Source organism: Anser brachyrhynchus (genome assembly GCF_964034855.1).
Source record: "Anser brachyrhynchus genome assembly, chromosome: Z".
NCBI lineage: Eukaryota > Metazoa > Chordata > Aves > Anseriformes > Anatidae > Anser > Anser brachyrhynchus.
Genome location: NC_137697.1, coordinates 16,862,637 through 16,890,178, shown reverse-complemented (window position 1 = coordinate 16,890,178; position 27,542 = coordinate 16,862,637). Strand labels below are relative to the sequence as shown.

The window sequence follows — 27,542 nt, the reverse complement described above, 5'->3', positions numbered from 1 at the left end:
TCCAGGGAATCATCATGAATACCAACAATGCCTAATGCAAGAGCAGATGCCTCCAGGGCCGGGGCAAAACGAATAGTGGCATCTTCCACACTACTTGCACTGCACACTATACCAACCTTTGGGTAATGGCTTAAATGCAGTTTCTAACGATTCTACTGTAATGGTTGAAAAAAATGACCAATTAAATTAAATGCGAGCCTGGATCAATAATCTTACTTAAGTAAGGTTTTAGTCTTACTAAGGAATGCAAGTACCCTAAAATTATTCAAGTAGATAAAACAATTATACATCATGGAACAACAGTATTCCAAACTTCAGTGATCAACAGCCAGTACAGCTGTAAGGAATAACATTTTCCATACCTATTTGCGTATCTCAATGTATTTAGAGTGTTTTCACATGATGCCATCCCTGGAGAAATTGTAGCAATCTGCAGAAAACAAGCCACACATTAATAAATCACTTTGCACAGATGAAAGGGTAGATGAACTCAAATTAACTTTTGTTTTGTTTTAAATCCCTGGTTTCATCTGAGAACTTCTACAAACACCATCTACAGTGTACAGGTGTCCTAATACAATGATATGTCAAGAATAAAGATGTCAAGTCAAACCTTCAGCTTAGATTTTTTAACCATACCTGACACATTAAGAATTCATGGAAATTTCAATCTATTTCCCTCATCTGACAGCCTTAGTAACATAAAATGTGAACTGAAAACTCTAATTGAAAAAATAAGACTCCCCAGAACGGGAAATAGGGAAATACGCAATTCAGAAGAAAGTAAGTTTAATGCATCCTGCATGCAATTATCAGATTTTTTTTAATGCGTGCATCTTCAAAGGCTGTTCTCCATTCACGCAGACTGAATACTGATTGGAGACAGCTGTTTTGGCCACAGCTCAAAATTGTACCTGAACAAATGCTTATCTTTAATATGCCTATGTATTTTCCTAAGTAGAGATTTTTTAATGTTTTTTTTAAAAGTAAAAATTTCTGTAAATAATACTTGATAGCTAACTTATCACACATATCTGGAATCTCTGTCTTTCCTTTTCCATTTAAACAAAATATACTGAAGATATCACCTTCTTTTCAGGAATCAGCAAAAATACAACAGTGATCAGGCCAGAGTGGCAAGAGTGGCATCATTAATTGTCCTAGCTTTTGTCAGTAGTCCAATTTTTACATCTTCGCTCCTTTCAGAAGAGCCAAAAAGACACTACCCAGGACAAACACCTCTAAGATCCAACACACTAACACTTTTGCTGGCAGCACAGCATCAGAAACTGATGAAGATCAGATAATCCCAGTCTTCTGTTTCATCCAGCTGCTGACATTACTGTACAAGAGCACAGGTCATCTTGGGAGGAATTTCTCCCACTGGGGAGAAATATGCAGTGGGAGAAACTTTAAAGAGCCTGCTGCTACATACACTAAGTTTAAATCTCTAACACCAGTATGCATCAGTTACTAATGAAAATAACAAATGTATATTTGAAAAGATCCTTTGATTGTATGTCTCTTTATTAAGCATTGTGAATACTACTGAACAAAAACCTACAAGTTTCTAAAATCCTTCCAGAATCCTTTTATGTGAAAGGTGCATGTTCTACTTCTGTCAGCTTAATGCTCTGAGTACACCACATACAGCAACCGCCTCAACACCAGGACACTGCTCCAACTCCTCATGCACAAGAGGAACAGTTGCTACAAGAAAGGGCCACTGCAGGTGCCGTCAGCCATGCTGATGCCATTTTCAGGGCACAATACTCCGTCTGTAGAATAGAAATGTCCACTGAATCACATGTCCTTATGCTTCAACAAGCCCAGCGCAGGAGGAAGAGGACTCCGACCTCTCCATCGCTCACTTCCTCATTCATAACTTCAAATGAGGAGAAGGGAAAAGGTTGCACTACTTGTGGACAGGAATATCTTTAAGACCAGCCATGACCAATCCTCCTATCTCAAACATATCTACATCAGTTACAAATCATCACGGTGGCATCAGCGTCCCTTTTAGGGGACTGGAGTCTCCAAGTTCCTGCTCCCTGCCTCGAGAACTGAGGAGTCTCGCACTTCAGCAATGACTCCAGCACGTCAAGGATATAACACGTTGAGGATGCAGAACTGGTTAAAAAGGCCTGTTTTATGTGCCTGCACTGCAAATTTCAGATGATGATACATTATCCTATGATATAACTCTTCAAGAACAACATGAAATGGTCTTTGAAATTATCTTAGGACAAGAACTTCAGTGCAATTGCAATGATTAACAACATTCAAACCAAACTACTTTTGCTCACTGTCTCTGGATTCCTACAGAATGAAACAAATACTAGTCATAACTGTCCACGTGGAAGTTATTTTCAAAAAACTAAGTTTCTGAATCATATTTTAACCTTTTATACAGAGACGTTCCATCCCTGAAGACATAACTTGTAAAATTGGAACAGGAATTCCATAAATAATAAAAGGCAAAGTAAAACAAGAATTAAGAGTAGAAATTACCGAATAAATTTGACTCAAACATCCCACTTAAAGATTAGTATGACAGAAAGAAAATGGAAAAAGCCCAAAAGGTATTTTATAACAGCACATTTCAAAAGATGGAAGAGGAAGTTAAAATCACAATTTTTACTGCATCATTTTATATGCTTTCCGTATTGAAAACCACCAACCTATTTGCAAAATGTCTTAGTCTAATATCAGATCAAATCTTTGTCTTCTTGAGGAGTCCCTTTACAATGAATGTCTCCTGACTAATAAGCAAAACCAGCATCTTGAAAGGGTCCAGTTTTGATCTTACACATTCAATAAACGATAGTCTCCAACTGAATAATATTTGTATGTTGCAATCTCTAATTTATTTTTCCTGCAAAAGGCTAAAATGTTTTGGAGGAAATGCTACCATTACCTTGTAACAGCTGAAACAGTACTGTACTTAAAATATCTTCTACACTTTCATTTACTTAAACTAATGTTGACAGTGTTCTAGAGAACATAGCGGTGATCTCTAAAGTCAACTGTAGAAACTCGAAATGAAATGATTTATTTTATTTTGCAATCACTTTTAGAAGTTCCAAGCACCAGAATTAATTATGTGGCTCTGCTGCAAACTAGCAGTCAGTACACCTGCAGAATAAGTATTCTTTTAATTTAATAAAAGACTGTTCAACTTCAGCTATTATAAACCATGACTTGCCGTTTCCTTTCCCTGGACATTTCATCAGTAAAACGTTGCCAACATATGAAATAAAGCCTAAACATGAAGATGCTAACATACCAGACACACCCTGCCAAAGAGACAGCCATTAATGTGTAAGGCTGAATAAACTATCATTTAAAATTATTCATTGTAAATAAAGATGGAAGATGGATGAGGCTGCTGATCATTATCCACTCTTCCCACCACTTGGCCACTGCAGTGCTAATCTCTCTTCTTTCCAGAGAAATTGAGTTAATTGTAGGCTAAGGTATCTCCCACATGTCCCTCAATTCAATATATGCTGCCCAGTAGCCTTTCAGATCTCTAGACAGGAAGCTATCTTCTGTATGCATCTAGTTATTGCAGGAACATGTGCTGCAAACATGAGTGCTCAATCTAAAAATCGTAAAGATGCACTGTAGTTTAATTTTCTTAACTGTAAAGTGACTGTAGTTGTATGAACGAGAAAAATAATTCAGTCGTATTTCCACTCACTTTGAGAGGGTATTCTTTTCCTTCATTCAGAAGTATACTGAATACAGAATGAAGGAATATGAGCTGTATCAGTTATTAAACACCCACAGATCATGGATTGTTCTTGATAGAATTCTTATGCATTTAATCAGGAAAAAATGTTATGACAACTCTATCATAAAAGCAATGAATAAAAAAGCTACAGCAAAACAAGAGACATCTTGTTAGCGCTTCATGGAGTGTTAAGGGTGATGGTGAGAACCTCATGAAACATTGACAACTGCTGATCCTTCTATGTACGGACAGTAGTTCTCAACAACCTAACTTCCCAAATCTTCCTCAATAATATGGATAAGTTAGCTAGAAATGCAACATTTAGCTTTTTGATCCTGAGTAGGATTTATGAAGTTGTGTCTCAATGCAAAGAGAACAATCCCGTCCTTTCACTGGAAGACTGAAGGAGAATAAAAGATTTATCAAAAATGTTTTTACCACCATTTTCAAAACAGAACCATACCAACAGCTAAAGAAAAGACTAGGCTGTGCTAACACTGGCTTTCATGCTGTGGTCTGCAGAATTCTGTGGCCTCTCAAATAATTCCAGGGTATATGTGAAAAGTAACCAGTACAAAGAAGCTTAACAGACAGTGTGCACTGCAAAGAGTTTGCATTTCCATAAGGGGAGAATGTTACGGATGCACAAATAAAACCCGTGAAAATCCGTGGTTTTATTTGTCCTTTCCACCACCTGAGAGAAAAATTGTTTTTCTGACTCGAGCAAATACACACTTATAGAACATACAACTATCCATCCTATATATCCCAATACTCCCCTCTTCAACAGCCTAGAGCATAATCTGATGTCTTTGATTGCAACTCTACATTTTCCTTCACCATTTAAAGACTGTAACTCACCAGTATTTCCAGTTTACACCACTTTTACAAAATTCTGATTCAACAAACAATGCCCTCATAATTAGGACATCATTAAAAACAATAATTTGAAAAAATAATAAAAAAAAGAAACACCTTTCAAGCTAGAAGCGTTTCTACCTAGGTCCCTAGCTAGAAAATTAGAACAAGCAGTAAGAAAGGCCAATAAAAAGTAGAGGAGGGAGCAAGGACACATCTCTGCTGAAAGACTCCCACCAAATGAAGTGGTCTATTTTCTTATTTTCTCAGACTCATTAACTTAAGCCTAACAGATTGCCAGTAGCAAATGACTAGCTCTAAATATGATATCCTATGTTCCTAGCTTCTTTTCTTTTTTCAGTTGTAAATACATACAATTAACCAAACAAACTTACCATACAGGTACGCGAGTTTTCTCCTATGAATGAATCTCTTAGCACCTGAGTAAGTTTACTTGCTCTGAATGGTGTATGAGGTTTATTTCGGCCTAAGGCTCTAATGCACTCCTGAAAGAACAAAATGGTTTCTATTTATTCAAAGTTAAAGAAAATTACATACTAAAATGCAATTCAAAATCAGATAATGCACGCCCTAGTTATCTTGCTGTCCTCTAAGTCATCATTAAAATTTACCTTTAAAGCTCGGATTCAAGAAGTTAGATTTTTTTTTACCTCTCATTAAGTTTACCTCCTACCTTAGGAGCCTTAAAGGCTTCCTGAACCTCACCAGAAATGTTTACATCTATTGTATCCAGCAACAACAACAAATTCAGTGTTGATGTTAAATATCCAGACAAACAACTATTTCTGACTACCAGCTGTAAAAGCCTGAATGATCTACAGCCTCCACCAGCAGAAGAATAGGGATGGTGGCAGGTGTTAACTCTTATCAGTTAAAAGAATAGCTTTGATTCTGGCTCTATCCTGGACATTCTTTACAGCTCAGAAAACATCAGTGATCAAACTTTCTGAAAGCTTACACAGGTCACAAATGTAGTGAGTATGCAATAGTGAGTACTAGTATTGCAACTGGTTGGAGAGTTCCAGCGAAAAAATACTGTGCAGAAGTTATTATTATGAAATTACTATAGAATTTATAGCAGCAAAAAAGTACAAAAGTGCAAAAATGCCATTGTTATAACTTAAACATCACTTCTGCCCACCCAGAGTTCAAACATTAGTTAATAAATCACTTCTTGCATAAGAAAGTTTGAATATAAACTTTTGAAATTTCCTAGAAACAGGTCTTCCAAAAGCAAGGCTAGAAACCAGGGGATGATAATCCAAGAAACCACTGCAATCGCGAAACAGTGTAAAACAGAACTGAAAAAGGGCTCAGAATAAAACTGCCGTGACACAGAACAGAAAAAAACACAATGGCAACTTGGACTTATCTAATGTGATTATTTAAAAACTCACCAGCTGAATTTATTAGAATGGACACAGCTCGGGTAAACAGAAAAACTGAAGCTTGTTGAATGTAAATTTCACATGCAAATGCTTAAAAGGTTCACCAATGACCAATACTTATAGATGAGCAAGGCAGTGCATTCCTTGAAATTTCTGAATTTTTTTGTACCTTGCTACTATATTTACAAAAGGAGAAAAGTAGATTAGACAATAACAAATGTACATGTTGAGTTACTAGTACAGCAACCAACAAGTTTAATTAAGATATTTTAAATTACTGTAACAATTTTTAGTTTGCTCACTCTTGAAAAAAATTGAATTCTGTTGTCTTCTTAATAGTAAAAGAATTATAGGAGAACACTGCCAGCTTTTAAATTTGAATAGAGTTTTAACCATTTTTTCTTTTCATCACAGCACAGTAAACCAGGTAACAAAACAACAACACTACTTCCATGTAGGAACAGTCCAGAAAAAACTTTTTGTACCAAAATTTGATTGCGCCAGGACAGGACTGACATACACATGTGAGCAGCAAATCTTGGATTAGCACTGAAGACCACTCTCATAAACTACTAGTTTAATTTGAGCTTGACAGTAACTTCAAGGGTATTGAATGCAAACAGAAAAAGATGTGCAATGTTTTTGGAGCCACACGAAAAACAGAAAATTAACATATTGTGAAACAGTTATATCTTATCATACTGCTTTTAAGACTTCTGCAAGACCTCCATTAATTTTTATTTTCCCTTCTCCGTTTAATTTAGATCACAGCTACCAATAAAGCACTAGAAGAACTTTTCACTGTAATTAAAAACGATGTGTTGGATGAAACTGATCTATGTTGTATGTTCGCTGAAGACATTAGCCAGAACAAAATCAGCAAGTAACTTAAATACAAGGAAAACAAAACAGTTTTATTCAATCAATTCAGTAAACAAATACGCCATAAAGGTAACTTTATTATTTACCTTTTTAAAAATCTCTTTTTAAAAAAATAATATCCTGAGATGGAGCAGCTGAGGGCACTGGGGTTGTTTAATCTGGAGAAGAGGAGGCTCAGGGGAGACCTTATTGCTCTCTACAACTCCCTGAAAGGAAGGTGTGGGGAGCTGGGGGTCGGCCTCTTCTCGCAGAGAACTAGTGATAGGGCTAGAGGGAATGGCCTCAAGTTGTGCCAGGGGAGGTTCAGGTTGGAAATGAGGAGACATTTCTCCTACTCAGAAAGAGCAGTCAGGCATTGGAAAGGGTTGCCCAGGGAGGTGGTGGAGTCACCATCCCTGGGGGTGTTCAAGGAAAGGCTGGACGTGGTGCTTAGGGACATGGTTTAGTGGGTAACATTGGTAGTAAGGTGATGGTTGGACCAGATGATCTTGAAGGTCTTTTCCAACCTTAATGATTCTATGATTCTATTTCAGACCTTGAGTATCAAAGTCAGTCACAGTTGGCTCCTCCCATCTGCTCTCATTTTAGGTATATATCAGAAAAGTCTTAAAATCAAGTTGTTTTGTTTTGTTTTCAAAACTGTATGAAAGTTGATAGCACAATGTTTCTGCAATGTTTCTGCTTGGTAATTACCAGGTGTTCCTTCAGGCATTCAGAGGAAAAATCAATACATTATTTTACCTGTCACATCAGTAGACAATGTAGACAAGCAAAGCCTTCAAAAACACTCATTTTAATAGTCATTGCTATTAAATGAGAAAGCTTCCACCTACTCAAACACAATGGAAACATTTCAGTTACCTTGAGTGCTAAAAGGCTCTTGTTAATTTCAGCACCTTCCAGCCTTGTCTGTCTGTCTGCACTGGAAGTATCTGCTCCTCTTTCATTTCCAGCCAAATCAATCAGAGAAAATTTACCATGCAATTTCCCTTTCCTTCGGAGAATAATCTGAAACACTGCATGGCTTCGAGATGAGTGTGCATTTGCAGATGTCTGACCAGATGTCCTTTAAACAAAAGGAGAGATGGGGAGGACATATGAAGACGTGAAGGACCACACATGTTAAACCTACTACCCTAGGAGTAGTTTTTTCAAGGCAGAGTCCTGTATCTTCTTACATATACTGACAGCATGTCTAACATACTAATGGAGACTGGAGATATAACCCTAATAAGTTGATGTATATAGTACAGTTATACCTATGTTTCCATCTCTTCATATAGAAATAGAAGATTTACAGTATTTTACCTGAGTCTTAAAAGCAAGAATAATGAGATCTTCAAAGATTTCAGATCATCAGAGAATTTACATGTAAAACGCCAATGGCATTTTTAAATGATCAGGCAGCAGTCTGTGCAAAAAGCTAATTTTAAAAACAATGAAGCTGGATTTTAACAAAATATTAAAGTTTTATGCTTAACTTCTGTCACTATATATCAAGGCCTTTTAGAACTGAAGAATTTGGCAGTACTCCAGATTAAAAACAATGTGAATTTAAGTCAGTAATCTGGTTACATAAATGCACACAGTTCATATCCTATAGAAAAGTCAGTTCTTATTTCTCTCTAGGAGACAGAGAAAGTCTAAACTATCTTATTCAAAAGGCTGGCAGATTGATTACTTGCAGCCAACATCATTAGAAACCCCATTGTATATTAAAAAGCAATCACTATGCAGACACAGAGAAATTAAGAGATGTTCTGATTCTTTAATTTACAATGAAAAACTGGTGGAAGCTATGGGAGATACCTGCAGCTGTTGCCTATTTCAATAAGCTTAAGAACATCTTCAACACATTTGACTTCCCGTTCCTGTAATCCCACCACCTGGACTTGCTGTTTACCATCTTCTAATACTCTTAATTTTGTCTTCCTGTTCAACAAGTCAAAAACCTTTGGGAGGGGGGGGGAAACAAAACAGTTAAAGAGGAATTTTAGAAGACACTTGTTTCAAATCCCATATCAAAATATGCAAAGTATCCCATGCAAAAAAAAAAATAAAAATATGATTGGAAGGGAATTGTGAAGAATTATTTGAAATAAAGCTTTCAGAACAAAGAGGAGAGAAAAAAAAACCTTTTACATAACAAGCTCACAATCTCTTTGAGGAAGTGCTTTTTCACAAACAAGAGATCAGGTACTCACCTTACCACTGTAGATTTCAAAAAATGTTGCATATACTTGAAGTTCTAACTTCTTATAGTTTGGCTTCTTTAGCATTAAAAAGACATCTCGAGCTGTGAATATATTTCCAAATTAAAATGAAATCTAGTTATGTATTTTCATTTAGTAAAGACTCGTTAATATATAATGGTCTATTATACAGCAACTCTCATAATTTGCAAGTATAACAAATAGGGTCAGTCACCAAGTCTAAAACACTGTATTTAAACTGCCAGATTATATTGGAAGATGCTGAAGACCCCAAATAGTAAACTCAATTAATCATTAGTATTATTACATTTTGGAAATAATCTATATGTCCTTTACAGGGTGAAGACTACACACCTCGGAACTACTTTGTATATTACTAAATCCCTACTGTAACACAAAATATGTAGAACCTTATATTTGCACAATAAGAAGCAGAAAATCTATTGACCTCAACTAATTTGCAAAAAGCCAACAAATCAATAAAGTCTCACCTGCAAGTGCATATATCCCCTTTGAACAATCTTGGTTCTTTCCTGAAAAGTCACCACCCATAGTCTACATTAAAAAACAACAACAACAAAAAACACTAAAAGTCACAAAACTGTAACTTACATATTTGTTGCTTATTAGAATTTAACCAAGTGCATTGTACATACAAAACGGTGTATTGCTGACATGTAGAAGAAACACTTACATGGGTTTTTCCACTGCCTGTTTGCCCATATGCAAAACAAGTAGCCATTCCCCTTTCAAATATGGTCTCCACTAATGGTCGAGCTGTAAACCTTGAATGCAAAAAAATAGTATGTAAGAAAATGAAACACTTGAAGTTGCCACTACCACAGGGACAACATACATTTTAAGGCCAGAAATGACAGAACTGGGTCTGTACTCTGAGATGCCAAAGAACATCTCCAAATTAGAGCTAATACAGCTCTAAGGCATTAAAATATCCTAAAACATTAAACAAAAGCTAAAAGGTGTCTCCCATTTATTCTACAACAATATAATCCTCCTTTAAACCCTGAGGAAAAAAAAAATCCTTTGTTTTAATAATGCAACACAGCACAGCTTACTACATGAAGTCTACAGCTTCCTAAAAAAAAAAAAAGACAGCATTAGAAAATATGGGAGCAGGAGAACATAATAGATAAATGCTTAAGTTTTGCCAATACAAAAATTCCTCTACGTCGTTTTTTTAATTCTTTCTTTTCTTTCTATATCAGCTTCTAACACTAATTTTATAAGACAGACGGACAAAACAGCATTGAGATTCTTAGTATCTTGAGAACATACATATGCTGAGAAAAGGCTCAAGAAGATGTATAACCAAGCTCATCAGAATAGAAAAATCTAGTGATACCTGAGGTATTACTTGATGTGTCAAAAATACTTTCCCAAAGTATTATTTTTCTATTTTAAAGGATTAACTTCTGCTTTTAAAAAACATACCCTGTTACTATTCCTAATGCTAGCTGTTTATCACTGTTACTTCATGAAACATCTTGAAAAGCAAAGTGTAACCTAATGGAGGGTTATCTCTATTAAATAATTAGAGTAAGAGTCTCTGCAATATACTTCTAAATGCTCTCTTTCTAAACTTCTTCCAGATGTTTCCTTTTATTCCACTTTGGAACAAACACAAAATTACTTACAAAAAGTATACAGGCAAGATAAACCCATTCAGCAGCCAAGGGTTATACAAAATGTAACAGAATCATCATTAAAAAAAATAAATAAAAATGAGTGCACCAGATGACTTTTGATCAGCCTTAGTCTTTCTTTTTTATTTCCTCCAAGCATATACTTCATTTGTCCTCAAGAGGATATTTTCATCTCTCTGCTTGTTCTTTTAAATTTGGAATATAAATTTCAAGAAGCCTATTTTCCTAAGAAGCATACTCCATTATCTCTGTTGAGTTTGAAATTATGCATTTTGATTTATAAAAAGTGGTATTAATATTATCTATTTTAAAAAAAGACAGAATACAATCATAACTAGAAACGTTTTCATAAAGCGTTATACAATTCCAAATGTTACCAAGCCAAAGGCAGTCCAACTTTCCTTCTACTAGAACCTTCTTTTGCAATCTTGACCTTTTAGATATATAAACTTTGTTTCTCCTTTAAATATTCAAAATGCATATCCATGCAAACTAGTGTTAAAAGGTTTTTAACATAAAAAAAAAAAAAAAACAACTTGCAACTCAGTTTTGTGGCTCAAGGACACAAAATACTTAAAATACAAATTAGGCAAAATTAAACTACTAAAATGGAGTATTAGATTTTTTCCTGACAAACTGAAAATTTTTTTCCAGTATAGAAATACATTAATTTTATCATACTGAAGAAAACTGGAGTAACTAGTCATACTATTTTTTTGTTCCCCAGTGTGGAAGCCTACTATGACACCTGTCTTGCTCTTAATTCAGTTATAGCAGAAGACCTTGAAGCAAACTGTCCTTCAAGTAATAATCAATATTGTGCCATCTGAAGAAGAAGAAAAAACCGTGCACTACTACAAAGGCCAGAGATTTATTGTTTCAGGCTGAGTACAAACATATTTCAATATTTTCTCATATTACCATTAATTTATTATGTAACTAATAAAAGCCATCCAGAAGAAACTAAACTTTAAAATATGGTAACACTGTATGCCAAAAACACCTTTCACAATTAAACACTATGCTCACAACGATAAATGAGGACTAACAGGAAAGATGGAGATTAAAGAACTGGTTGTTAAGCAGGAGGAAAACCATTGCAAGTGGCAAACTTCACAAGGCTCTGCCACAGCTCTTCCATGTGAAGAAAGAAAAGAAGTCACCAATGGACAAACATTAGAGAGAAATCTCCAAGGGCATAGCTTTGCTTCAGTTTACACTAATGAAAGTCTTTTAAACTAACAGACTAAGGAGATTTGCATTTTGCTATCCTTCTTCTCCTAATTTTATCAAGCGCAGGACTCAAATTTTCATTTTCAAGGCTTTTTAATAAATCTTTCATTACGTATTTTCACTTATCCAATGACAGCATGTTAGCATCCACAGTCAACCAGGATATGATGCCAACTTTGACTTTGTAACTGTTGGATTAAAAACTATCATTAGTATATCAAATTAATATATACTCCTTAGGGTTATAGAAGGCACTCTCCAAGCATAAGGAGAAGTTAAATCATCAAATTCCATTCTAATATCAATATTCCTCACAAAATGCTTCACAACATTTAGACTGTATACCAAAATTATGACCTATCCTAATGTCATAATTTTGCCTGCTAGTGTATCTAATCCATTCAGTGACAGGTAGAATGCAAACAGCTACTTCTAAACAAGTTTTTGAAGTGTTGTGTGCATTATTCTGTGACAGTCGTGGAAGTAAAATGGAAGAATAAAGGAAAAAAGAGATCCAAATACCTTGGAGCTGTGTGTGTGTGCGTCTTTGCTGCCTTTTTTTTTTTTTTAATCAGAAAGCTATAGCATTTTGAACAAAATAAATTAGCTTCCATGTAGGTCTGCATTACGTCAGTTAGACTTCTTCCAACAGCTCAGGAATCTCAGCAATATGAAAAACATAGCAATGCTCTTTTTTTGTACTTTTCTCCACCCTCTTCTGATTTGTTTCCAGAAGTTAATTATCTTATATTCAAACAGCACTGTATTTGGGGCTGGTGCTGCCCTTTTATTCCAAGTTTCCTGAAGACCAAAGCAATGACTCAAGCTCCAGGTGCCGTGCACATACTAATTAATGAGAAAATAACACTGAGGTGGATGGAGTAGCAATGAAGTTGTACAAATATTCACTGGCTGAGAAGGCAGGTAATACACACTGTCTGGCAAGTCTGGGCTTGGAGAAAGACTGAGAACAGAACTGAGGTCAACAGAGGTGGAAATGGAGATGACATTGCAGATGAAAAATTCAGGATAAGCAGAGTTAAAATACGAGTATACAGACAAAAGAATGGAGGTAGCAATATACATATCTGATAACAGAGAACAGGGGTCAGGTCCATGACCCAGTTACTGACATGGGAGATAAATGAGAGATTAAATAAAAAAATACTCACAGAAGAAAAAAAAAAGCATTTACACATACCTGTAAACCATTTCATTAGGAGCCGTGTCATCAAAGGCATAATCAAAACGAAAAGTTTGGTTTTCTAGGTACCTTGTTAAATCCACCTTTTGTTTTGGCTCATGTACCATCACAACATCTTTACTAGGAATTGTTATTACATCAAGGTCTTTCATTAAAGTTTCTATAAAATAAGTGAAACATATATATTTAACTAGCAACACATCATTTTTTACATTGTTTTTCATTGTTTACATTCCTGTAACATCTCAGATAACACAGCTCCTCCAAGTAACAACAGTGCAGTAGACTAGGGCTTCTGATACCTAGATAGTAATCTTCTAAGTTAGAAATTTCATTTCGGAAGTCTATTCATCCTATCCTAGCAATTGCTAGAAATTTAAGACAAGTGTTACAAAGTTGATTAGATAAAGAAAGATCATTAATTATAGCTTGTTGTATAGTCTATAATAATAACACTTTTCATGGATTTAAGTTCTTTTCCCAGGTCTTATAAACTCTTTTTACAGATTACTACCATACCCTGTGAGTTTTTATAAGTAAGTTCTCTTCTGGAGAAACTGAACACTGCAGTCTACTACTTGTACTGTCCAACATGCTTAGGAGAATCTTCTTGATTGTAAAATTTTGCTTTTATTTTCTGTAACTCTTAATGTTATAGTAATATGTTCACAGCTTCCAAAAATGAAAATATTGCTTTCATTCTACTTAGAGATTTCCATTTGTATATTCCTTCTGGAACCTAAAGCGTAGGTCTTTAATGTAGAATTTCTCTACAGTTAAACACTTTCGAAAAATTATCTTGTAAGCAGAAAGCTGAAAATGCTAATGATGCTTCCTGTCATTGGGAATGAACAGCTATCTAGTTGTGATTTCAATAGTGAGTTCCCAGGTTATAATTACCACAGTGTTTTACAATGTACAGCTAGTTGTTGTAGGAGATATGAGTCAGCAAAATACAGAGAACCCAGCGATCCATGATATGCACAAAAATAAAGATCTTTTGTGTGTACAGTCAAGATCAATAATGTGTCCTGCTTGCATTGCTATGTAAAATTTTGTAAGGCATGCAGTTCAAGAATTAGATGTGGCTTTACACAATCAGATAGAAATCTTTTCATCAGTTAACAAACTTATCAAACTGTACAATGCTTACCACTTCCAACACACCAACACAAGTATGCATTCAATTCACAATATAATCAAAATTTCAACTTCACTGCAATAAAGTAAAATGTAATTATTCTGCAGTAATCACAGAGAAGAAATAAAGAACACTGGTTAAAAGGGATATATGAAGGCTAATTATTTACACAAAAATCTTTTTCAGTTAAAGCAGTCAAATCTGTTATTTCTTAAAAAATTGTTTGGAATAAGACATTTACCTGCCCCCGGGTAATTATTAGGACAACCTGTATTCCTTGCTGATGAAAATGTGCAATAGTGTTTATAAAACCCACCATACCCGTTTCTCAACTGTAAATATACCTCACTGAAATAAAAATTTAAATTATCAACCTGAAGACCTACTTCCTACAGTCAGTCCACAAAATTATCAGTGCTGGGAATATCCAAAGACTATGGTGATACATCTGTGTTTGTGAGAGACTGACATAAATTCGTACAATTGATTTCTATTGCATAATTTGAGCACCTTACAGAATTTCAAAACACAGAACATGAAAAGGGAAAGGTAATATTTTTGATGTATTGTTATTGCAATAATAAAAGAAACAAACTATTTTTTATTTTTTCTCTTTGGCTTTTACAGAATAATATTCGTTTGTGCTTTTCAATTTTAGTCTTTCAATTCTTTCATACTCTTCAATTTTAAAAATGTGGCATGAGAAATACTGCTTCTTATGAATTCTCAAAAATAAAATACACATTTTCAGAAGAGTTTATCATAGGACTACTGGATTATCTCCGTGGTTCCTCCCCAGTCTAAGAGAGAAGCTTATTTAAAAAAATACAAAATAGCTTTAGTGTCAGCTTCACTTTTACTTAGGCACTCATCTTCAAGGCAACACCTGGAGTGCTGTGTCCAGTTCTGGGCTCCCCAGTACAAGAGAGACATGGAGTTAATGGAGGGAGTATAAAGGAGAGCTACGAAGATTATGACAGGACTGGAGCACCTGTCATATGAGGACAGGCTGAGAGAGCTGGGCCTGTTTAGCGGGGAAGAGAGAAGACTGAGGGGAGACCTCATCAATCTCTATTAATATCTGGAGTGTCGAGAGGATGGAGCAGGTCTCTTTTCAGTTGTGCCCAGTAACAGGACAAGAGGCAACGGGTACAAAGGTACAAGCTGAAGCACAGGAGGTTCTGGCTGAATATGAGGGGGCACTTCTTTACTGTGAGGGTGACAAAGCATTGGAACAGGTTGCCCACAGAGGTTGTGGTCTTCTTCTCTGGAGATATTCAAAACCCGCCCGGATGCCATCCTGCACAAAGTGCTCTAGGTGATCCTGCTTGGCAGGGGGATTGGACTAGATGATCTTCAAAGGCTCCTTCCAGCCTCGGACATTCTCTGATTTTGTGATTCCAACAAACTCTTCAGAAATAATTTCTCAACAGCTTCTAACCACTAATACCTAAGGTCTGCAACTTGCACAGTTTGAAGTACTACTTTTGAATCCCAGCTTAGCCTTATGACAACTTGATGTCATTTACTATAATTTCACTTTGTCCACCTTCTGTGCAGGTAGAAGGCAACGTTTCTCCCAAAATGTATTAGATTTCTAAGTCAAATTTTATTACAGATAACCTTCAAGGCTAAAGCAGAAATTGAACTGCTAACAGATTTGTGCATTGAATATCCTTATTATACAGATTGTGAAAAATAATTTAAATTAACCAGCTGTTGAGGTTATGCATTCCTTTTAGATTATTATATATATATATTTTAACTTAAAAGTGAAAAAAATGTAGAAGCAGCAGCTCTAATGTATTTTGTGGAAGGAAAAATAACACTAACTATATACTGACATCAATATGTTTTCTCTTTCCTGTACAGTTCTCGCATATCCCTCTGGAAATGAGGGATATGATAATCCAGATAATCCTTAATGTGTAGCTCTGACAGTACAAAAATACTAAATAAATCTCTTGTTGTTTCATAGTCAGTGTGATGCTCTTTGAGTCCTTTAGCTAAACCACATATATACAATAAGGGAAAGAAAGAAACATCCTTCAAGACAGAAATCAGCTTAAAATGGTGCTGAATTCAGATGGGTTCCAATCCAGAAACACTTGCAGTTCTCACTTTCCCACTGACAGTGGAGAACATCATGAGAAGACCGGCATTTACTGGAGCTGAAAACCTAAACAACTTGGGGAATATTGTCTCCAGCCTAAGGAGCAGGCAGGAAGTGTGTATATATACTACTCATATATACAAAGATGTCACTAGGGAATGATTCCAGTACCTAAAAACAGGTGGTTAGTGCCACTTCATATGCCCCAGGATATCTTGCCCAATCCTCAGATGCAATTACAGATGAGTCTCCAATTTGTCTGTAACCCACAAGCCCTATGAGGATGCCTTAGATACTTCTGGGTGCCTAAAGTGTCATAGGACACCAACATGTAGGTACCACCTGAATTGTTCTAAACATCTTATTTAGGTCCACTTGAAAATACATAAAAAAATACATGTATAAAAAATGTGTAGAAAAGCTTTCATTGGGTAGCTCACTGATCAAGAGATTACTTAAAGGACAGTTTAAAAGAATGGTGATTCTTACACAACTGTAAGATTACTCAGGAAATTATAGCAGAATTGACATCCAAACCAACTAAATACACCCTAGATGACCTTGGAACAAAATTGCAGTCTCTGTGTCTCTACTCCCAATCCACAAAACTGTGACAGTTTAAACTACTTTTCTCCCTGACTTTATCCAGGTTATGATAAATCTATGAATTGTCTGGGTCACTCACACATATTGGCTAGTACTAGTGGAGTTTCACCTTTGATCAGTATTTCTATATCTCTTCAGTATGAATAATATAACTATCAGAAGCAGCTTTTCAGAGAAAGAATTCTGCAAAATATTAAATGGTCGTACCTTTTTTATTGAGTGGTCGTTTTCGTACACAAACACATATCCTGTGCTCATCAATCTACAAAGGAAAGAATCTATCAGTAAACTATACTTCAGTTCCAGTTATAGGGTACGTTACCTCTGCTTTTGAAGTAATTAACCAATCATATAAACGAAGAGAAATTTCCAATACAGTGAGTCATCTGAATGAGCAAAAGCCCATTGCATCTGCACAATAACCAAGAAACTGAAAGGGAGAGCCATACATTAAGGATAAAAAAACTGTGCAGATAGTGACTGGTTTCTGTAGAGTACTAGATACAACTTACAGCAAGCAAATCCAGCTGTAACAGGGTGGATACGTTATTCATGGAAATTGTTAGGGTCTCAGATTTCCACAAACATCTGATAAAGTCATTTAAGGATTCCCCTGACTTCCCTGAAAATCAAAGGCCCTCATCACCTTGAAAAATCAAATATTAATCTTTACACTCCACAAGGTTTTTCAAAGAAACCCAAGTGTTTTGTGTGCACATCATTTAGCACCCAAGGAAAACACAGAAAAAAATAAATCCGTGCTATGAAGAACATTAATACATACTAAGCAACTTATTTTTCATGTTTACAGACAGAAGTATAGTCATACATTGGAAAAAAAAATTAAAAACCCATAGAAAAAATACAGAAGGATAAAAAAATGTCCACATTGCCTAGGGTACTTACAGGATCTGCAGTTGTCAACGGTCTATAATCCAAACTTCCCCTGAAATCTCTTATCATACACATAATTTCATAATTTGGGTTTGTAGCATCAACATCCTAGAGAAGCAAGCAAAAGAATTTTTTACATTATTTTCCTGAAATGGGCTAATTTACATAAGTTCTGAATTCACTCATAAAGAAAAATACATATTAACTGATGTTCTGATGTAGGTCATTTACTGATCAGAAAGGAAATTATATGGTCATTATATGACCTTTATTTAATATTTTTGGTTGTCAAAAACACTTTTTAATCGAGGACTCACTACAAGTCTACTCAAGGAAGAAAAATGACTCCCACTTTTGTCAGAATCAACACATTAAAGAAACACTACCAAACAACTTCACAACAACAGGCAGTATATGCAGTCAACGCCTCTTAATCTGAGATAACACTGGCCAAAAAACAAATGGATAGACAACTATATAGGCATAAAATAGGCTGCAGAGGACCATGCAGGTACCCCAGCTGCTCTAAGTGAGATGGCTAAAGGAGTGTTATCCTACCAGTGGTCCTGAGTTAACTTCTACAGCGACTTGAATGCACTGAAAACTCTTAAAATCATAGAATTATGGTTGGAGAAGACCTCTACAGTCATCAAGTCCAACCGTCTTCCAACACACCAAGAGGCCCCAGAAGCAGAAGCTATCCCAAAGACACATGATATGCTACATCCAGGCTCACAAGCCCTCCTACCCCTAAACCTGGAACCACAAGTACAGTAGCAAAAGGACACACAAGAGCTCATGCACGGAGCCCACCTAAGCCTTGCTAAGTCAGAGGTGTAGAGCTGGGCAGGCTGCACAATTACTCAAATATCTTTTCCTAAAACACCAATTTTTACAGTTTGGCGACATCCTATTTATGCCATACACAGCCAATTCTGGTCCTCAGACCTTACTGAGCTTTGCATGGCTCCCCACAAGTAAGGTAAAACACCTTCTGGACCACAGCAGATTGTGGAGGCAGCACAGGCACTTCCAGAAAGCAATGCACTGAGGTTAACAAGCTGAAACTGAACCATCAGATGTCTGTGTATCTGTGACAGAGTTGATCCCCATCTTAGATAAATCTGTGATGTGGTAATCAGAAGTTGACTATACTTTTATGTTCTCCACTCTGACTACTATGAACTTAAAACTGCTTACAGTAAGTCCACACAAAATGTATTACTGCTGAAACGTTTCCTTCTAAAATTCAGGAAGAAGTATTGCTTATTATGGAAAAAGTATTTGCCTAGTGTTATTCAAATTCTATTTAAAGGTCTTGCCCACTAGAAGACAGTGGTTTCTTGCCCACTAGCAAACAGTGCTGCATTTCACAACAGAACACGCAAAGCACCAGAAAGCACAGATACAGAGAGGTCATCAAGGCAACCACAACTTTCTCATACAGAAGTTTAAGACTTAGGTTCAAAGGCAGTATTCACAGAAGTGAGATAAAATGAATATTTTAGGTGTAGCACCATGTCAAATAATTTTATGATATAAACCAAAAATTAATTGTTCCTCACACATAAAGACATAGTGATATTTTTCATTTGTTTAAGTGGATGAAAATTAGAGAATGTGAATTCAACATAGGTCATTTTAGGTCATCTTAGAAACATCATTAAACCATGAAGTAAATTTAAACTGTCTGAATTATTTACTAAGTGGTGGTACTTCTCATGTCAGTAGCAGATTGGTAGCATCTCTTCAGAGGGATTAACCCATAAGCACAAGCCTGCCAACAAGATTACACTACTGGTTTTGCTAAAGCTTTTACACTACTGTGACAGAAAGTCATTTAATATTTAGAGATTTTTCTCACAGGATTAGCAACTTGCACAAAAATTTCTAACAGCTCACTGCCAACCTGCCTGCACAATACAAAGCTAACCTATAAATTCCTTGACAGGTTTAAAGACGAAAAAGAAAAATAATCACTGTTCAAATTTGCCCCTTAAATACATCTCTTATAAATTCCTAGACAGGTTTAAGGAAGAAGAAAAAAACACTGTTTGAATTTGAGCCTTAAATACATCTCCTACAAAGCATCAAAGATCATAAGGAACAATTTATTATAATGTTGAAATATCTTCTGTAGAATAAAAGCCTTATCTAAAAGCCAAAGCCTTGATTATTTTTATCAACATATTTTCCCTAAGAAACAGCTATCATCAGCACTTGATTTTGAAATAACATATGGAAAGTTAAGTAATTGTAAGCATTTATTTGTGTAGGAAGAAAAAGAGGGGGAAAACTATAAATAGCTATGAGACCAATGCAGCTATGCAACAAAATGGTTTATCAGACTTTTATGCAGGATGAAAACATTTTAATTTCAAGATTATCACAGTTCATAAAAATTACTGAAGAATGAAAAAAAGCACCATCTAAACTAAAAATACTAACCTGCGCTCTTTTTTCTCTAAGTTCCTGCTGTTGTAACCTTCTTTTTTCACGTTTCTCTTGCAATTTTTCAACCTCTTTTACACAATTAGATTTTCTACGTGCTTAGAAAAAATGATATAATTTAAAATATTTTCAGTGTGTTGCATGGATTTAGTATTTACACTACAATTATATTAATTAATCAATATTTAGAATGCATTTATTTATATCAACTGTTTTTTCAAGGAAATCAGGGTTACTACAAAATAAGTATAAAAATTTAATTTCTAAAATTCATAGAATATATAAATTAGAAAAAAATATGGGAATGGGACAATAACTACACAACCAAAAATACAAGGACAATGACCTTCAAAAAACATTTGGATAGATACATTTGGACAGATACATGTGATCTCTTGGTTTGTATTAAAAGCAAGTCCAGGCAAATTAAAAATAAAAATAAAAAATCACACATTCATGGTTAAAAAAAGATAAAGGAAAATCAAATTCCAAGCACCAGCACAACTATGACAAAACTGAACATTTGTTTAGCCACAGGGCTCTGAAGAAGCTTTGTAAGGAAGCCTACAGACAACTGCATATATAGATCACTTGTCATTTATGGACAACAACATAATCCAAGAGAATGTACATGTAATGCCCAGAATGAAAGAATCCTTGATACACTGTTTACATACAAGGGGGTCCAAATTCCTTTTTTGCAGCTTGAACTGGAGATATATCTGAAACACTACCGTTCTGTTGTGAGGAGGAAGACTGCTCAGGAAGCTGAGTGGGCCGTGCACGTGCAGAACCAACCACTGCAGAAGAAAAGCACAAAGCTGATCTAGATGTGAAAGAATAACATTTCTACGAAATTCTGAAATGTTTTAGTATGACAAGATGAAACAAGGCCTCTTTTGAGACGCAACAATTTGTCAGTGCGGAGGAGAGTCATATGTATGGAAAGTCTATTATTAAAGACATTTGGTATGCAGCCTTTTTTATCCTAATGTTATATACCAACGCAACATAATTATTAAGTACCAATGCTGCCCATGCATACTTTTAAATACTGTACTACACAATTAGTATAACTTATTATGTACAAAGAATGAAGAATGTACTTGTAGATACACAGTCTTTCAGTGCTGTAATTTTATTTATGTTGTGATTATACCAAAAACCCAGCAAGAAAATGGCCCTGCTGTTTCACATTCTCTACAAATTAAAAAAATGGTTCCACCCCATCAAACCTACAATATCTTGAGGACTAGAGGGAAACAGATGAAAAGCAGCCAAGTGCAGTTCAAACTACAAGTGGAAGAAACAAACCTTTTTGAGACCATATTGAAAGTGATATGGATACAATCAACATGTCTACCTAAATTTATGCATTTATTCCATATGTGATAGAGATGCCAATTTCTAAAGATGCAGATATCTGTTCCCAGTGAATGCAGTGGGAGTAGTAAGCATGCAAGCCTCTCTGGCAGAGCTGAATATTTTAAGTTGTTATTCAAAGAGTTGCTTCAAGCACCTCTGCTTCAGCTAGCCAGTTTCTTGCAAGTGCTACTAATAAGCTCTGCCAGAAAAGCATGAAAGTGAAGGTAACAGCTTTGATTAATAGCTTAGAGATGACATTTCAAAGTTAGTTATGTTCAGCACAGGTTAGAAAATTAAAACAATAAGCAATAACTATTCCTTTCCATATTACAGATGCATTACATCTGCAGTCATCTAATACTTACTTCATTTCACCTATTATTCTGTGACATTTTTATGGTTTTTATAGTTTTTTCACTATTAACTGTAAAGAAATAACCTGTAGGTTTAAAGTGTTCTTTGAATTAATGTTTACACACAGACTGTTAGAAAACTAAGCCAAAAAATTGAAAGTGTAAGAATTTTATGTGCACTACTCATAGTATATTGAAAAACTCCATTAAGCTGAAGTAAACTGAGGATGTTTTAATTTGTAAAAGTTCCCACAAAATCTATAATGATTTATAATAATTTATAATAGCATAATTAATTAACTTCAAATTGTTGCACCTTCAGTTCATTCAGCTTAACTTTCCTGATGCTATATTGCTTAAACTTGCACAGAAATATTATTCATACATATCCATTCCTAAATACACATAGCAGTAATTCTAGGAATGATGTGCCATGTCTTCTACATGTCACATGTGTACACACTGAATTAGAAAAGCAGAACTATTAAAGAATTTTAGATGAGCAGGAATTCAAAACGTTTCCATATTTTTTCCTTCCTTGAAATGGTCAGATGTAACAATTACCTCTATTATCTCTGGCAGAAGTATCATTCTTAACAGCTGCCACAGTTCGTCGACTCTACAAAGAAAGAAATGTCTGTTATTTGATCACCTGACTATTGAAAACATAAATTACAGCCTCATCTCTTCCTCTGACATAACATCAGCAACACTGAGAAGTGATAAATACGAAATCCCACCCCGAAGAGCCTAGGGTGAAGACTACTTGAACTATATGTACTGCTTCAAAACAACCTCCTTTTCTATGTTTTTACTTGAGCTATACCTAGTTATATAAACATTAGTCCCCATCTACCTCCCTGCCAAACCTGTTCTTAGAAAATTTTCAGAAACCCCCATTCACCACAGGAATAAAAGGAACATATTCAACAAGTAGTTCCACAGACAAAAGTAAGATTTAAAAATTCAAGTGTGACTATATGTATAGAAGTTCTGTAAGTTTATTATGAACATACTGCATAGGTATTACCAACCTTCACAATTTTGTTTACTTTGGCTGATGGAGTAGGTGGTGGTGGTGTCTCTGGACTAGGTTCAATATCTTCATCAGGTGCAAGATCTGGATTAAGTGAAAATATGCTCTCCAAGTCAATCTGTTTAAAAGAACATAAAGCATATTTGTGAGTCTAAGAACAAATTCAACCTCTCAATTTCTGCTGTTAGACTTGAGAATAAACAATAAATAAATTTATTGTTTTTACCACACAACTATTTAATTCTATAACCTGAACTATCTCATTTTGTGTTCACTAAAACATCTTAAGCATCAGTTATTGTCTTACTTAAAACACACACCCTTCAGAAAACAGATGAATTACAAATGACCAACAGATATTCGCAGTTCTGTAGAGTGATTAAATTAAAACAGAAATAGCTAGTATTAACACACAAAAAAAAAGAAAATTACTGCAGATAATGAAAGACATTCTATAACATAAAAAGGAGATCTCAGTTATTTGAAATTTCCCAGACAGTGCAAAAGGAACAGACAAATTACAGTGACCCTAAAAATAAAAACAAAACTGAATCTATATTAAACATACTACCCTGTTTTTTTCTTCTAAGTTCTCCTCCTTCAAAATGCCATTATCTGAGGAGGAGGGAAGATCTAAAAACTAGCAAGCTTCAGATCTATTGAAACTTGGCTTCCTAAAGATCTTAAATAGTTTGGTTTCTAAACTGCCACTTCCCTTGGCTGGACCTTTCAAAGATATCATTAGTACATGGATTCTTTATGTCCAGAGGGTTGAGCTCCATGGATGAGATCACTAGGACATGCTCATATTTTTCTCTTTTTCCTATGTTTTAACAAAACTAGTTAGGTGTAATTCTGAGACGCTTCTCAAAATCTCAGCTTGAACAGGCTAACTTGGTCCAAAACTTCAAGGAAGAAGGAATAGCAAAATATAACTGAGACACACAGAAAGATAGTTCAAACAAGCAAGCCTAGAAAATTATTGCCAAGGAAAAAAAAAAAGTAAATAAACGAGAGTCCAATTCCTCATTAAAACAGGCACAAAAGAATTTCTAATCTAGCTATCCCACTGGTTTCCTGTCTGAACCGCAAGTCTTTCTCCCTCTCAAAAATTTGATTTTTCTACTTGTAAAAAGGGGATAAAAAGCTCAGCCTTTGTAATCTTGTTCAAAATCAACAGATGAAAAGCACTACTTAAAAGCTATGACACAGAGCTCAGGAAGTAAAATCTGACACAACAGATAAGATTTTCACAACAGCTCCCATTCAAAACAGTCTGTAACCAAAGAAGCATTAAGTAAAATAATATTTATATCTTCTTTTCATTTATACACTGCAAATTTCTAAGTAACACTCATGTAGGCTATATATTATTTAAAAAGAGAAAGGTTCTAGAACAGTTAAGTTTACCTCTTTGCCTTTAGTATCTCCATTTTCAATCCATTCAACGGTTACACTTTCATTATCTTCATTTAGGGATGTTACCATAGCTTGATGAATTCGTCCTGGAAAGGAAACACAAATAATCATTTATTAACAGGTGAAAAAAAAACTCTCAGAAGTTATTTGAATACATGTATGCAGAGGAAGGCAGGAAGAGGACGGTTAAAAAAGAAAGGGGAATAAATAAAAGACGGTTCTTGGCCACATTCTATAAACTGGCTCAGATGCGAACCACTATCAGAGGTTCTACTGGGACAATACCCAGTGAAAAAATTCAAGAAATATAAAACTGAGTGGTAAGTAAGCAAAATACCATGTGAAAGCCACACCACTTAAAATCTTTTTCCTGTAAAATGTTTTAGTAACATTTCCAATACCATGATTACCCCATGGGTGGGAAAGTTTACTGTGGTATGCTCCACACAGGCTTTTTTGTATTCTTTCTAGGCTGATACAACAAGTGTCCCGACATTGGAGTAAAGCACCCTGACATAGTATTCTGATATCCATTCCTTATGGACATTCAATCAGTTGGTAACTCAGCTAAAATTAAGCTGCCTGTAACAACAATACAAATCCTCATTTTATAAACAACTGCTACGGTGCCATTGCTATGACTTTTCATGTGAAAGATCTCAAGCCAACAAGCCCCTATAAAGATAAATAAAACCAGTAAGCTTCCAGTAGGAATAGAGATTTTCCTTTTAAATAAGTAATATATTGCACTTTTCTTTATATCCTCTGACACACTTTATTGTATTTCCTATGTATGGTAGCAAGGAGTGGTTGGAAGAGCAGAGCAGCCATGCACTGACACAAAAGGATCAAGATCCATCTGTCGCATCTTTTTCACACCCATGTGTTGCCCGAAGAACACCAAGAACTCATCTTTCTAAGAAATAAAAATCCAATGCAACTGCTCCTCGGATACCCTCTTTTAATGAGCCATAGCACAAACAAGCAATCCCTAACTCTGTTGTACATGACAGGCAAACATAGATGATACAGTATGAAACATATTGTAAAAAAAGTTACTCCCAAGTATATATATACACGGCAAAGGCTCTAAAACCTTCTCCCACAGAACCAACTCATATGCAACTCCTCCTCCACCATCCTGCCTGCCTGTCAAACCAGAACAGTGTTTTAATTGACCTCATGTTTATATCCACCCATGAGCCAACGTCCACATATCCAAGAACCATGTACTGCTCCCAAACCATAACCTGACCATACTGGAACAGACAGTTCGTGCATAAACTGATTCTGTGGGTAAACAGTTTAACTACGAAAACACCTTGGTCCTTCTCTGTATGTCATTCCCTAGGTCTCCTCCATGTTGCATCTTTTAGAGACAGTGACTACTCATGGCTTGGACAGATGTGCTGTTTACTTGGGAAAAAGTGGCAGGAATGCTGGCCGCAAACACTCATGAATGGAGTTAAATCTGGTTGGAAACCAGTCATAACTGGTGTTCTTCTGGAGTCAAAATTGGTGACAGAATTGTTTATCAGCCATCTTGATGAGAGGGCAAAGTGCACCCTCACTGAGTTTGCCCATGACACCAGCTTGGGCAGGACTGCTGATCTGGTTGAGGCTAGGAAGGCCCTGCAGAGGGATCTCGATAGGCTAGATCGATGGGCCATGTCCAGCTGTATGGCATTCAACAGGGCTAAATGCTGGGTACAACACTTGGGGCATAACGACCCCTTGCAGCCATACAGGCGTGGGGAACAGTGGCTGGGAAGTTGCCTGGCAAAAAAGGACCTGGGGGTGCTGGTCAACAGCCCGATGGACATGAGACAGCTGTGTGGCTGGCTGGCCAAGAGAGCCAACAGCCTCCTGGCCTGCACCAGAAGCAGTCTGGCCAGCAGGAGGAGGAAAGTGATCGTCCCCTTGTCCGCAGCACTGGTGACACAGACCGCACCTTGCGTTCTCTGTTCACTTTGGCGTCCCTCGCTACAAGAAGGACATTGAGTTGCTGGAATGCATTGAGAGAAGAGCAGCAAAGCTGCTGAAGGGCCTAGAGAACAAGACCTATGAGGAGAGGCTGACGGAACAGGGGTTGTCTCGTCTGCTGAAAAGGAGGCTGAAGGCACACCTTTCGTCAACTACCTGAAAGGGAGTGGTAGCAAGGTGGGAGTCAGGTTCTTCTCTCAGGTGACAAGTGACAGGATGTGAGGTGACAGCCTCAAGGTTCTCTAGGGGAGGTTCACATTGGGTATCAGGAAGAATTTCTTCACAGACGGGCTGCTTAGGCGGCGGTGGAGTCACCATCCCTGGAAGTACTTGAGACATGTAGGATGTGGTGCTTAGGGACATGGTTTTGTGGTGGACTTGGCAGTGTTAGGTCAATGGCTGGACTTGATGATCTTCAGGGTCTTTTCCAACCTACGTCATTCTGTGAAAAGGCCGCAAAGGGGAGGCAGGAACTGGAGCGTTATCTCCTCTGAGGAAAGGCTGAGAGAGCTGGCGCTGTTCAGCCGGAAGAGCAGAAGGCTCAGGGGATCCCATCAAGGTGTACAAATGGAGGGTGCATACAGGACAGAGCCCGGCCCTTTTCAGTGGTGACAGAAGGAGAGCCAGGGATCACAACTGGAACACGACAGGTTCTGTCTGAACATCAGCAAATGTTTCTTTACTGTGCGGGTGACTGAGCAACAGAACAACTTGCCCACAGAGGCTTTCCCACCAGCAACAAGGGACGAGCCCTTCTGGCGAGTCCCTCTGACAGCCCTCAGAGGAGCCGAGTCAGGGCGCTCTGTTTGTACCCAGGGCATCACCAGGGTTCCCTGCTTGCATTGCTGGAGCACGGAGCTCAGCAGCCTGCCACCACAGGACCCAGCATGTCGGAGGTCAAACACCGCCGCTAGGCTGTGACAAGATGGCAAATGCCCTGCAAAGCAGCAGGCTTTCCCCTGTGGAGGGGCTGCTGTCCCCA

At 36.5% G+C, this 27,542-nt stretch overlaps 1 protein-coding gene across 7 annotated transcripts in view; it reads right to left on the bottom strand.

Moving 5' to 3' along the window:
- The window catches only part of KIF2A (kinesin family member 2A), a 65,165-nt gene that overhangs the window by 10,062 nt on the left and 27,561 nt on the right, over window positions 1-27,542 (bottom strand). For 5 of the 7 annotated variants that reach the window (XM_080574123.1, XM_080574121.1, XM_080574125.1 and 2 more), the window contains 15 exons: window positions 24,569-24,663; window positions 23,157-23,276; window positions 22,687-22,741; window positions 21,082-21,204; window positions 20,402-20,502; window positions 17,966-18,061; window positions 17,267-17,321; window positions 13,197-13,359; window positions 9,793-9,883; window positions 9,590-9,653; window positions 9,090-9,181; window positions 8,695-8,837; window positions 7,747-7,951; window positions 4,990-5,100; window positions 363-430 (listed from right to left, as the gene is read on the bottom strand). In XM_080574123.1, coding sequence (XP_080430249.1) covers window positions 363-430; window positions 4,990-5,100; window positions 7,747-7,951; window positions 8,695-8,837; window positions 9,090-9,181; window positions 9,590-9,653; window positions 9,793-9,883; window positions 13,197-13,359; window positions 17,267-17,321; window positions 17,966-18,061; window positions 20,402-20,502; window positions 21,082-21,204; window positions 22,687-22,741; window positions 23,157-23,276; window positions 24,569-24,646 — 1,565 coding nt within the window. In that variant the 5' untranslated portion in view covers window positions 24,647-24,663. Of the gene's footprint in view, window positions 1-362; window positions 431-4,989; window positions 5,101-7,746; window positions 7,952-8,694; window positions 8,838-9,089; window positions 9,182-9,589; window positions 9,654-9,792; window positions 9,884-13,196; window positions 13,360-17,266; window positions 17,322-17,965; window positions 18,062-20,401; window positions 20,503-21,081; window positions 21,205-22,686; window positions 22,742-23,156; window positions 23,277-24,568; window positions 24,664-27,542 lie in introns of those variants that run through there. The other 2 variants (XM_080574122.1, XM_080574126.1) reach the window with 1 other exon arrangement.